Source organism: Thamnophis sirtalis, unplaced genomic scaffold, assembly GCF_051295495.1.
Source record: "Thamnophis sirtalis isolate CommonGarterSnake01/CBP01778 unplaced genomic scaffold, rThaSir2_p1.2 scaffold_3, whole genome shotgun sequence".
Taxonomy (NCBI): Eukaryota; Metazoa; Chordata; class Lepidosauria; order Squamata; family Natricidae; genus Thamnophis; species Thamnophis sirtalis.
The window spans coordinates 73,796,985-73,809,236 of record NW_028261383.1 but is presented as its reverse complement, the minus strand read 5'-3'; the positions used below and the strand labels follow the sequence as shown (position 1 = coordinate 73,809,236).

The 12,252-nt window shown below is 33.7% G+C and overlaps 1 protein-coding gene across 12 annotated transcripts in view; it reads right to left on the bottom strand.

Annotated features, from left to right (window-relative positions):
* Positions 1-4,032: 4,032 nt before the first annotated feature.
* Positions 4,033-12,252, bottom strand: part of PBRM1 (polybromo 1) — a 57,291-nt gene continuing 49,071 nt past the window's right edge. For 9 of the 12 annotated variants that reach the window (XM_087709174.1, XM_087709175.1, XM_087709177.1 and 6 more), the window contains 4 exons: positions 9,462-9,608; positions 7,575-7,642; positions 7,117-7,333; positions 4,033-5,978 (listed from right to left, as the gene is read on the bottom strand). In XM_087709174.1, coding sequence (XP_087565300.1) covers positions 5,806-5,978; positions 7,117-7,333; positions 7,575-7,642; positions 9,462-9,608 — 605 coding nt within the window. In that variant the 3' untranslated portion in view covers positions 4,033-5,805. The remainder of the gene's footprint in view (positions 5,979-7,116; positions 7,334-7,574; positions 7,643-9,461; positions 9,609-12,252) is intronic. The other 3 variants (XM_087709176.1, XM_087709178.1, XM_087709179.1) reach the window with 1 other exon arrangement.

Genomic DNA, 12,252 nt, shown 5'->3' with positions numbered 1-12,252 from the left:
GAGTGCAAAAACCTATCTGTTTCTTTAAAAAAATAATCCACTGAGATGTCATCACACAATGCCCATCTAATGTAAACAAATGCAACAGTAACAGTAGACTTCATTTCCAAGGGTTAAAAATTCACAGGGACAGCGACTATAGTAAGAAATAGGTACCTGCAACTTTAGAAAAACCTGAAAACCTGGACAGAAAGTTTGAAATACAGGTATCACACTGACATGAAAATTTGGTTTTTTTCATCTTAGCCAAGTCAGTTAAGTTAGATGGTTGATTATATAAATAATATAAATAAAATGTATTTATTGTAAAAGTTATAGTTTTTCTTAGGTGGAAATTGTCTCATCACAAAGGCTGGTTAAAAAAAACGTTTGAACTGTAATCTTGGAGAAAATAGTTGAGAATAAAGATCGGTATTAATAATGAAGCTAACACTTCAGTGTTTTAGGTGCTTAATGCAAAGGCAAAGAATTATAGGAAAAGAACCTGGTGATTAAAAAAATGAAAGCAGTGGTAAGTCTAATAGAAAACAACTCTCTAGATAACTAACAAGCATGAGTTTACTAGAATTTAACAAAAGCAATAACAGATAATCCTGCTGAAACTATATCCATCAGGTCATAAAGAGTTGGAAGCAAGCAACTTAACTTTAGTTTATTTTTGATGGACAAATTGTTCTCTTCAGCTATTAAAAACTCCTAGTTTGAAATTAAACATAGAAAGTTGATACTAATCACACCTAAGTGTCATCATATATACATACAGTGACGGTCCTTTATTATAAAGAACCATCTTTATTTCAGAAAGCTGTCCTTTTATTGGTTTTGAATTTTCTTTTGTAAAGCAGAGTTTTAAACATGTTTTTTATTATTATGCACCTCTTTACTTAATTTCAAAGAAGAAAACGTAAAAATGTAATGTATGGTTGTCTGCTAGATTGATAAACCCATTATCTATGATCAAAGGAAAAGCATTGCTGTGTTTTAAATCTAAAAATACTGAGCAGAAATTAATTTAAATCTATAACATAAGATCATAGCTATATTGCAAGACTTCTGCTAATTTATCAAATGCGGGCAACTGCAATCAGTGACGTGCGGTGAGGTTTATGGCTGGTGAGGCAAAAAGAAAGAAAGTGGCATTTGGCCGCCCCACCGGTATGTCCGATATAGAGGCATCCCATCTCTACGTTGGACATTACCTGCCTCTTATGTCGGACATACCGGCGGGGTGGCCAAAAGCCGCTTTCAAGAAAAAACCGCAAAAGCCACTTTCTAGAAAGAAAGTGCCAGCCTGCCAGCAGAGGCAGGTAAAAGACCCGCCTCTGCTGGCGGGCTGCCCTCCCTGCCTCTCCTACCCCCTTCCCTCTGAGTGAAGAAACAAACACATGCACATACACACACACACAAACTACTTACAATTACTTACAAATTACATTAATTTTGAATTCCTCCCCCTCCGTCCCACATACCTTTTCCAGCTGTTACACAATCACAGAGGATTTCAACTCTGTTCTTGCCTGCCATCATAAAAATGTAAAAATATAAAAGGAAAAAGGCAAGACCTGCTAAGGTCAGGCTGGGTTAGCTGCTGCCAGAGAGCCCAATGGATGACTCTGCTTAACTGTTTAAAAAAGCCTCTAAAAAATGCCCTCTACACGAGGAGGCAAGAGAACCACGTGCCTCATCTACATAAGGAATTTTTCGGCTTTTAACCCTTGCTTAACTCTGCTTGAGTGATCAAAAAGTCAGACTAAATGAGGCACACGGTTCTCCCGCCTCCTCCTGTAGAGGGCACTTTTTAAGAGACTTTTTTTAAACAGTTAAGCACTAAGCAGAGTCATCCATTGTGACTCTGGCAGCAACTACCTCAGCCTTTTTCCTTTTACATTTTTTTTTCTTTTCATGATGACAGTGGTGAGGCTCTGCCTCCCCTGACTGCATGTCACTGATTGCAATAGATCATTGTTTATGGTGAAATATAGTGGGAACAAATTCCATTCCATTGCACTTCCATTCTAATGCTTCCTGTACACATGAGAAAATGGATCCTTTTTTTCATTTTTCTGATCAGCCCAGATCTGATTAAAATTGGTTTAAAACACACCAACTTCCAACATGGACTTTAAAACCAGGAAGACTTGTTTTCCTAGCCCATAAAATTGAGGTTATTTAAGTGTTATTTTGATTCCATTAATAAACAAGTCCCAAAAGAGATATAAAATTTCATTCATACATACCTTTATAGTATAGGCTCAGTTCACATATTGTAGTAAATTGAGATTGTATTAATATGTTTAATGAACAACCAAATACTACAGTCCGCTCACAATGTTAAGCCATCAATCATAGCTGACAAATCACATTGACAGGTTCCACACATCATATGTGATTAGCTTGGTTTTGACTTAATATGATGCATGAAGCCAGCTGTTGTGACTTAACTGTGAAAAAAACAAGTAATGGCTTAGCATGTATGTGAACTTTTCCACACGTGTACCAATTTTACAATTTGTCTAAAGCTCATTGGTTATGTTTCTTTTTGGAAAGTTATTGAATGTAGGATAAATGTACGTCCTAAACATGTTCTGTGTATCTAATGTAACAATGTAACAATCAGTATGTACACATTGCATGTCATAGTGATTTCTTTACAGAACATGGTTAGAATTATAGTAAAATAATCTAGAACTAAAAATGAGACATCTTAATGGAACAATCAAACCTGGTTAATCCAAATTATAAACTATTTTTATTTAAATTAAAAAGCCTCAAAAAAGACAAACTGATAGTACATGCACATGGACTAATGATCACTTTACTCACTGGAGTATACAACCAGATGTAAAAATGAGGCATGGATTAACCAGGTCCAAAAGCATATATGCTGGAAAAAAGTTATACGCATTGACTTGAATTAATATACAGATTTGCTGTTTAAAAAAAGTAAGAAATAAAGAACAGGCAATAAACTACTTATCACTTTCAAACTGAAATAGATGTATTTTTTCCATTCAAACCAACCAGTTCCCATACTTTTATTTGAATAACCAAAGTCCTTTTATTCTAATACAGTGCATGGCTGTGGAAGATAACAAATAATGGATTCAAGTGGCCACAAATAAAACATGGTTTGTTTTCCTGTTCAACAATAATTAAAAAATAGTTAAGTCTGCTAATTGTGCAAAACTGGATTGTAACCATCAAATCTTAAATCCTATACGTTACTGAAATGCCCCAGTACACATGATATTGGAATAAATTAAATTTAAAATAATTAGGGCCAGCCTAATATTTTAAGAGGAGTGCTCTGCACTTCCAAAGAAAAGGCCTCATTTACAGTTCTAATTGTTTACTCCTAGGCTGTTAGGGAGTGGTGAAGCTGCCCCTTAGGTAAGGTCTCTTATTCAGCAGTGATCCTTCTGTATTAAACAGCATCCAAAGGGTGTCTCATCCAAAGGGGTCTCATCTTAAAAAAATGTTTTTTTAAAAATAATAAATAAAAATAAATAATTCCAAGTTCTTTGGTGTAATTTTAGAAATTCTGAACAAAAGCAATTGTATTAGTAAATGTCCATGGCAGTTTTAAGTACTCAAGAATTATGATGTGCTGCTAGCTTCCTTTAACTTTGTTATTGAAAATACCATTATCTGAGGTAATGTCAAATAAACTGGCCACAATCCAAAAGAGCAAGCATGCATTTATTATAGCAGCTCCCAACATTGCAACTGCTTCCATGTTGAAGGTCAACTAAGAAAACCCCAGGAGGGAAAAATAAACTTGGGAGATAGCAGCATATATATCTGTCTCTCTGAGGTTTGTAAATATTTTAAACAATATAAACTAAGGTTGCTTGTACCAAAGATTATAAAATATTAAAAATATAAACTCTCCTGTAATGTCAATTAAGTTACATTTTATATTAGTACCTAATTTGATAACTGTATTTCTTTTAAGTGTTTTGTTAGATTTGTCAAAAGCTATATCCTAGAAGTATGAATTCTATCTCTGAAATAGCTCCGCCATCATTTGGGGGGGGGGGATCTGTATTAAACCAGGGTTGTATATTGAATATTTCAATTCTAGTGAATTGAAAGTTCGATACCTTCCTAATTCTACAATTTCTGAAGTGAAAACCACAGTAGTTTCTCATTTCAAGTAGTTTTTACTTAGAAATCAAGCTAGTTTTCTAAAAACATATTTTCTGACCATGTAAGTTTTAGCTTGCTATTTGCTCTAAACCTCCATGAAATCTGATATTTTAAACTTGCTTTTAAAATTATATGCATACAATTTTCCCACTAAGCCAAAGTATTTAAGTTTTAATTAAAGTATTTTATAATTAAATGAAAAATTAGTATTTCTATCAATTGCCAATCCCATCCTGAGGAAGGCTATGAAACTAGGAAGTGGCAGCAAATCAGTGAACTACACAATTTTAGGTAGGACAATTAAAACTCATGAAAGATGTTTTCATGTTCAAAGGGACTATCTAAATGCTGGAGTTGAAAATGATGTAAAAACTGTGATCCCAAAAGAAGGTATTTTTGAAAAAAAAAAGTTTTTTTTTACTTTTTTCAACTAAGATATGCAAAATCAGGGTTTTAATACCCACCAAAAACATTATTTATTATGTGAAACCTTTTAAAACTGCAGTGCAGCTGGTTATGCACTTGCAATTCTCAGTAGCTGCAGTGCAATGTTTATATCAGAGCAATTTAAAAAAAAACAGTATACAAATCTCAGTGCCAAATTATGGATAGCATTTAGGCAAGCCTGTCTTGTACATGTCCTGTTACTTACCTTCAAAGATCAGTTAAAATCTGCATTATTTGTAATAATACCTTAACTATTCAGAGAACAACACATCCATTTTTTTCCAGTGGTAGAAATGTAAAAGTATTAAAATGTATTAAATATAGATAGGTCTTGGCATCCTTAAAAATGTCATGTTAAATATATAAATGTTCTGTAAGCGATCTGAGAATGCAAAAGTATTATGTATACTATCAAAAACTGAATCATATTAAATAGAAAGCAGAAAGAAATATTTGCACCCTTGTAGTTATTTATCCTTCCTCACGAATTTCTATAAGCCCAACTGCTATGGTGATTTCTTCTTCTGGAGAAATGAAGCCGAAAACACATTCTCTTGCTAGCTCAGAGTCTACTGGCAACATAAGTAAATGTTCATGGTTATAGGACTCTTCACAAACGACAAATTGGTCAGCACAAACTCACCTTGGAAGTCCTATATGCCAAAAGTGTTTGAACTAATTGAAGTGTTTGATTATTTTTCATTTTTATTTCAAGTCCTGAGATCTTCCTACTGACCAAATATTTAGATTCTTGTATTTACCAGATTCCTTTCTCTCTACTTCAGTAGCTTTATTTTTTTAAAAAAAAACTTCCAAGCATATGTGATGTACCTGCCAGAAGTAACTACCGTATAAACACAGAGATGCTCATGCCAACATGGTCTAGGCATAAATGTATGTTTTTCCAAGATAAACTGTAAACACCCTCCCTACCTTATCAGAATTTGTGAAGAAAAAAAGATATAACCTTGCTTTGCTTTTAGAACCAAGCATGAGATCATCTTTCAACTCAACCATATGCACAAGTCTGTATATTTAAGAAAAGTCAACATAATATAACAAAAAGTGAAATATGCTTATTAAAAATGTCCTTATAAAAAAACAATCTTGCAATATACAATAAGATGCAATAAAAACAATTTTCTCTCCCTCACCAATAACTAAAACAGCTATGTTCCACAATTTTTTTTATACGTTGGCATTGAAAGATTAAATATTTTCTATGTTGTATGCCTGGCGGATATTAAGTGTATCTCTCAACATCAAGTCTCGAAGCCGCCATAGTGCATCTGCCATTGTGGTATGAGCCCCTTTGCTTTTCAACCAGTGTGTAGGAAGACGACTTTCTTGTTCTTTTGAGAAATGGACATCACGTCTTCGTGCTGAAACAAGAAAAGCACAGAAGCGATAGACTGCCTTAAAATATGTCATTAGACTTCACCAATAATGCTGATGCATTATACAACATGCAAAATACATTACTGTTTTAAACGCATGAATATGGGTTGGGAAATCCCTCAGTTAGGAATTTTACTTGTGAAAAAGATTTTGGAACTGGTGATGAACATGAGCTGAAAAAGTCAGTACACAAATACTGCATCAATAAGAATAAAATCTGCAAGTAATATAAAATAATAGTTGTTCTTTCATCTGCACTAATCTGACCTCATGTCATTATGTTCAGTTCTGGACATCCTACTGAAAGATAAAATTGGACAATTGGAAATGATTCAAAGGACAACACTAATAATCAGGGAACTGAAAATACTGGGAATGATGACTGGAAAGCAAGATGTGGTAATATTTTTCATGTATGTGTATGATTATCACAGAGTATATAAAGATTTGTTTTCCATTTATACAAATGATAAAACACAGAATAACAATTTTAAATTATAGAAATGAAGATTCTAGCTAAGTGTTCAGAAAAACTTAACAATGGTTCAACAAGACAATCAACTGCCAACAGATGCTGGACAGACATATGTTGGCACAATGGAAAAGGAATTTTGGGAACAAGTAATTAGTCTTGATGCCTAAATGCTCCCATTTATAATTTATGATACTATGATAGATATATCATGGTAAGTGTAAGTCAGTTATAGAAAGTAACAATGGATCCACATTGTTTGTCATCTATTTTTCATTTAGCACTAAAATAAGATGGAACCAAAAAATAGGACCTGATCTTGAACAGGGCCACAGTAGCAAAGGTGTGGTAAATCCGTATACTGTTCAACTAAAGAAATGGAACAGATATGAATAATTTAGTAAAATAACCAAATTGATTAGTTACATGCAAGTGAAAAGGAAAGCTATAGAATCAGTGCACAGAAAATAGAATTTCCTTTAAAATTTCTGCACATAATGTAACATTAAGTAAATCTAACTACAGAAATCTACAATTTACTGATAGAAATAGAGTTGTGTAATTATATTGGTCAATGCGTAAAACACTTTCCTTTGCAGAATATGGAAGGGTCAACATTCTTTAAGAGATTCATTTCCTTGTAATTTTACCTGAAAGGGTCTGGTCCCACTTGCTAATATTACTTGAATCAGCACTAAGACCTTCAATGTATTTCAGATAAGCTTCTGAGTGGAGAAGCCTCTGTGTCTTTGGTGGAGGAGAGACAAACATAGGCGTTGTAGGCTGCTGCATGACCTGCTGAGATGCTGGGTTTTGACCAGGATAGGGAGGTGGTGCTTGTTGACCTGGGGGACCAAGCATACCTATCTAGAAATATAAAGTACAATATCAAGAAAGCATTTTAGAAGTTAGGTCAAGAACAGCCAAAAATATTTAGAATTATAGTTAAGGGTATTTGACAAGTATTAGCTAGGTTGCTTGCTTGCAGACATTTCAATACTTAGCTAGGCAACATCATAAGTCTTAAATGCCAACCAGTGAACAACTTAGCTTAAAGATTAAAAAAGACAATATCAGAATATGATTTATTGGATTTTTCTATACCTACCTGCTGCCCAAATGGACTTCCTGGTGCTGGGGCTCCTACCATGGAGGAAACGTTTTGCCCTAGAACACCTGTATTTTAAAATATATCAAAATCACAATCTTATTCCAAGCTAAAAACAAAACAAACAAAAATACTACTCTATTGTAACAAACTAATGTCACATCAATAAAGTGAGAATCATTATTTGTCAAAATGTATTTTTTAAAGCAGTATCATTAATCGTGTCATCTGGATGTCTGGGGTGTGTTTTGTTTTTGAGTTCCACCTAATTAACTTCATCCGGTAATAAATAACATCCCTTCCACTGGATTCATAAATAATTCCCAAGCATAACTACAATGGAACTTGTGCAAGTACTCAATACAGCATTGCATGGTGAGCCCAATGGTTTGTGCTTGGTCATTTTCCCACATACTTCCCAGCACTTTCAGGTGGCTTTGTGAGAATTCTGCTCTAGTTTATCCTTTAAAATCAAATATGCAATTTAACTAAACAACCATTTCTATCTAAGGAGTTAATTCAGAATTTTCTTAAGAACAGAGAAGCATACTTGCTGCAGTTAGTAAACAGTAAACTGTGAACCATAGAAATGTATGCTACAATTTATTGTTATTATTCTGCTATAAATGCTCACATTTGTACACCTTATTTATAGAATGTTAAAAAATATTTCTGCTTGCAATAAATAACTTTTCAGGAGACTTCTGAGCATGTCCTGCTGAGAGACACAGATTCTGACTGTATGCACGTCATCTTTAACCTGAAATGGAAAACTGTGGTTTTCAAACAACTCATTTGTGGTTTTACAATAAATAAATGAGTCATCCAAATGTAGCATGGAAACCATTCCTGGTTATTATAAACCACAAGGTATATCTGGGTTCAAGTACCATGCTTAATTATTGCCAAACCACTGATGGATAGTTTGGAAGCACTTGTTTACAGTTAAGTATGACATGCAAACATAATCTTTATTAGTTTCTACCTAAATTTATCCAATGCATGCAGAAAAGGCAAAATAAAAATTAGCAGCAGGGGAAAAAAGAGTAAAGTAACTGGGGTTTTCATAACTCCCTGTGCATCTATATTTTTAAAAAAGATAGGAATAGAAATGAAAGTTAAATAATCTTTAACTTTTGGTTAATATTACTTTCACCATAATAGATAATGCAATATAATTTTAAGTATGTAAGCCAGGAATGTATAGTAACTAAAATGTACTTCAATGCTCAGGGCAAATGTAAAAAGTACATTTAACTACTACAGGAACTGATTTTATTCTTGGACAAGTCTTCAGTTTAGAATATAGTATACAAAATAGTGTATTGAAAAAAATTATAATCATGGGTTATACTTTTACTTGACCTACTATTAAATCAAGTAGCTGAAAACAGGAGATACTGTACAGATTTGAAGTGATTGCAATATTAAAAGGTAGAAGTGAAAAAAAGACTGAGGTAATGATTTCTCTTGGTATTATGAGTTAGTTGGATTTAGTCCAGTTTAAACAAGACTTCTGACATATTCACAGGGAATGGAAAATATAAGCCTTTAATATATATTCCACATCTCTGGTCAAGTCAAGCCCTTAAGCACTAATTGAAGCGTGCTTACATTTTACTAGTTAACTCCTTTTGATGTTGGACTGACCACATATGTTGCTTTGCCAACAATTTTAATATACCAGTATATGTATTATCTATGTCTAAGAGATTTCTTTTTGTACTTTCACATTAACAGCTCAATATCCAAGACCTATGACAGTCAGTAAAAGTCAAGCAATGGAGCTACAAGTGCATTCACTGCAAACCTCTCCTGGAGTAATTGATTAAATGGGGTGAGAACAAAAAGACGAGATAATGAATGAATGAGGAGGTTCATTCTTACCCGGTGGTGGGATGCCTGGCATGCCTGGTGGAAGTTGATGGGGTGGAGGCACCCCAGGGTGAAGTGGTGGCATGCTGCCCATGCTAACAATGCCATCAACTGGGCCTTGTAAAGGTGGCAGCACTGGTGGATAGCCACCTATCATGCCTTAAAGGACACAACAAATTTCAAACATGCATCAATGACATGCAAAATGGTCAAATTAATAATGACGTGCACTACCCACACATAAGCATCTTCAGTATTGCCATACAATACTACAATTAGTACTTTGCAAAAACAAACAATGTTACAATGACAAATAGAATATTTATAACAAATTAGTATTAGCCAACTGGCATATTTTTGGAAGGAAACAAACTCTACATCATTAAAAGTATATTAACTGGAAACATATGTAAATTTCTTGTTGGTTATATGAACGTATGCAACATTGTTATAAGCACATTATGAATTTGTGGTATGGTATAGTATTGTAGCTGCATGGAAAATAAATTGTTAGAAAAAAAGCATTCAGTTTCACTATTTAACTTATGCTTGACATAATCATTTAAACAAGTAAGAAATTAATTCAACAACACTGAAGAAACTATTCTTTATCTCATTCTCATTAAGGGCTTCTGAATATTGAAACAATTTAAAGAGAGAGACATGAACTTTCACACCTGAGCTACCATGCAATTTCATAATTTTTTCCATCATAGACAGTACCTTCTACAATTATGATTTCAAATTTTTGAATAGCTGAAAGTCATACTGATAGTATCAATACCTAATGCCAAAAGCTATAATTTGTATTTGCTAATAAACATAAAATATTTTATTAAAAAAGTTACAGTGTGACAGAAAAGTGGGCATGTCTCTTAGGGAAAAGAATTAAGAGAAAGGGAAAACTGAAAGAGTTAATCTAGGGAAAGTCTGAGGTATATATCGAATATAGTGAGCGTCGTTCTTGAAGATCCATAAGAAACCAAGTGGGACAACATCAGAGAGGAAAATAAGATTATTACCCTGATAGTAATAATGGAGGAGAAGATGCTCCATTAGATAATCAAGATAATGGCAGGGGAAAAAAGAAGAATTGGGGAAAGTTATCTTTGCAAGCTGTTTTGTAAGCTTCATGGAAGGTCAACACAGCACCAATGTACATACATTATATGATATCATCCCAGTTGGAACCACAGTTATTAATTCAAATGTAATTATTTTATTATCGACCTACAGGAGAAAAGGATTTTGGAAGTAATACATCTTTTGTACAGGATGACTTTCATTATTTACAATGGCTATGTAAACCTTATCTAATAGCTAAAATCAATCTAGTGAAACAAACATCTTCTATTAACTGTTGATAAGTATAGGCTTATGCTGTGATAGTTACAGCTTTGCTAATGTTTTTGGTATGATGTAAGGAATGGATATGCCCTCTGGATAATAGAGGAGATTTATGTATACTGGGACAAGAATCCCCTAGTCCGGAAATCTTTGCTCAACTACATAAGGATACTCAAAGAAATTCATTGGATGACGTACTCCATGTCTGATATTGAATTAACAGGAAACAACACTGGCTACTCTATAACGCCCAACAATAAAACTAATGGCTATAAGTATTTATAATGAACCTATCAAGCATTCAAAGCAAGTCATAAATGTTGTTAATTCTCTTTAGAAAAATCCTAAAGTAGCCTAGCACCCTTGTAGCCCAGCATGTGGAGCTGACACACAAGAGTTCCCAAATTGTGCCTGATGGGATATTTGAATAGGATTCCATAGCTCAAACATCACATTCTTAGCCAAAAGCACAGCACAAGCATTTAATGCGGAGCTAAGCATGCTCAGGAATTGAGTAAAAATTTGAGTAAAGACCTACAATATCATGCCACTCATGATGACACTGTCATACAAAAAAAAGACAAAGACAAAAACAATAGGTAGAACTTAAAGTACTGTTTCATGGAAGGAGCATAAGCACAGAGACAGAAGAGTATTCTATAAGTAGAAGTTAAGGGAAGAAGCATTTTCTCTTATTTTCCCTATGCCTGCTACCCTGTGTACTTTTCATGCAATTTCAGAGCTTTCATCTTCTGGAAAAAAATTAAGGAAGGAATTCACAGAAGGTATAAGTAGAACCAAAATGTTGTAATCTCTGTTCTAGGAACAGAATTCAAATAATAGAGGCTGAATCCAGCACAAATAGTTGTCTACTACACCAAAACTAATAATATGCTGGTTGTTGCAACCATCCATTTATGAGAATTATATTAGCTGCAGTTTTTATTTTATTTTATATCAAGTTAATATTCAGTACAGAAAACAGGAGAAACAAGAGAGAAAAACCCCCAATGTATTTGAGACTTCTATTTCCTATAAATTAATTGATACTTCTAAAATAAATTAGATGCATAACATTTCCCAAACAAAGAAATAGCTATAAAAGGCATAGTACATATATTGGTTTGAAAATGGGTCCATATGAATTTCAAAAGCCATTGTTTGATTAGTGTCTTGCTTTCAAACTTTAAGCACGGTGCAAGACTTCAACGCCAAGGTTTTGAAATAAGACTTTGAACTAAGATCTGAGATATTGTACATTGGCCATTTCAAAAGAAAGATCAAATGATAGATATGCATTGTGAGAATAAGCCTGAGACTCATGATTCTCTTCTCTGATTAAAAAGTCAAATTTCTAAACACAAGTCATTGTTTAAAAGGATTACAAACTTTGGTTCAAAGTTGGCTTCTTTCACCAAATTTTAACGATACTGTTATAACTATATATCACTATACT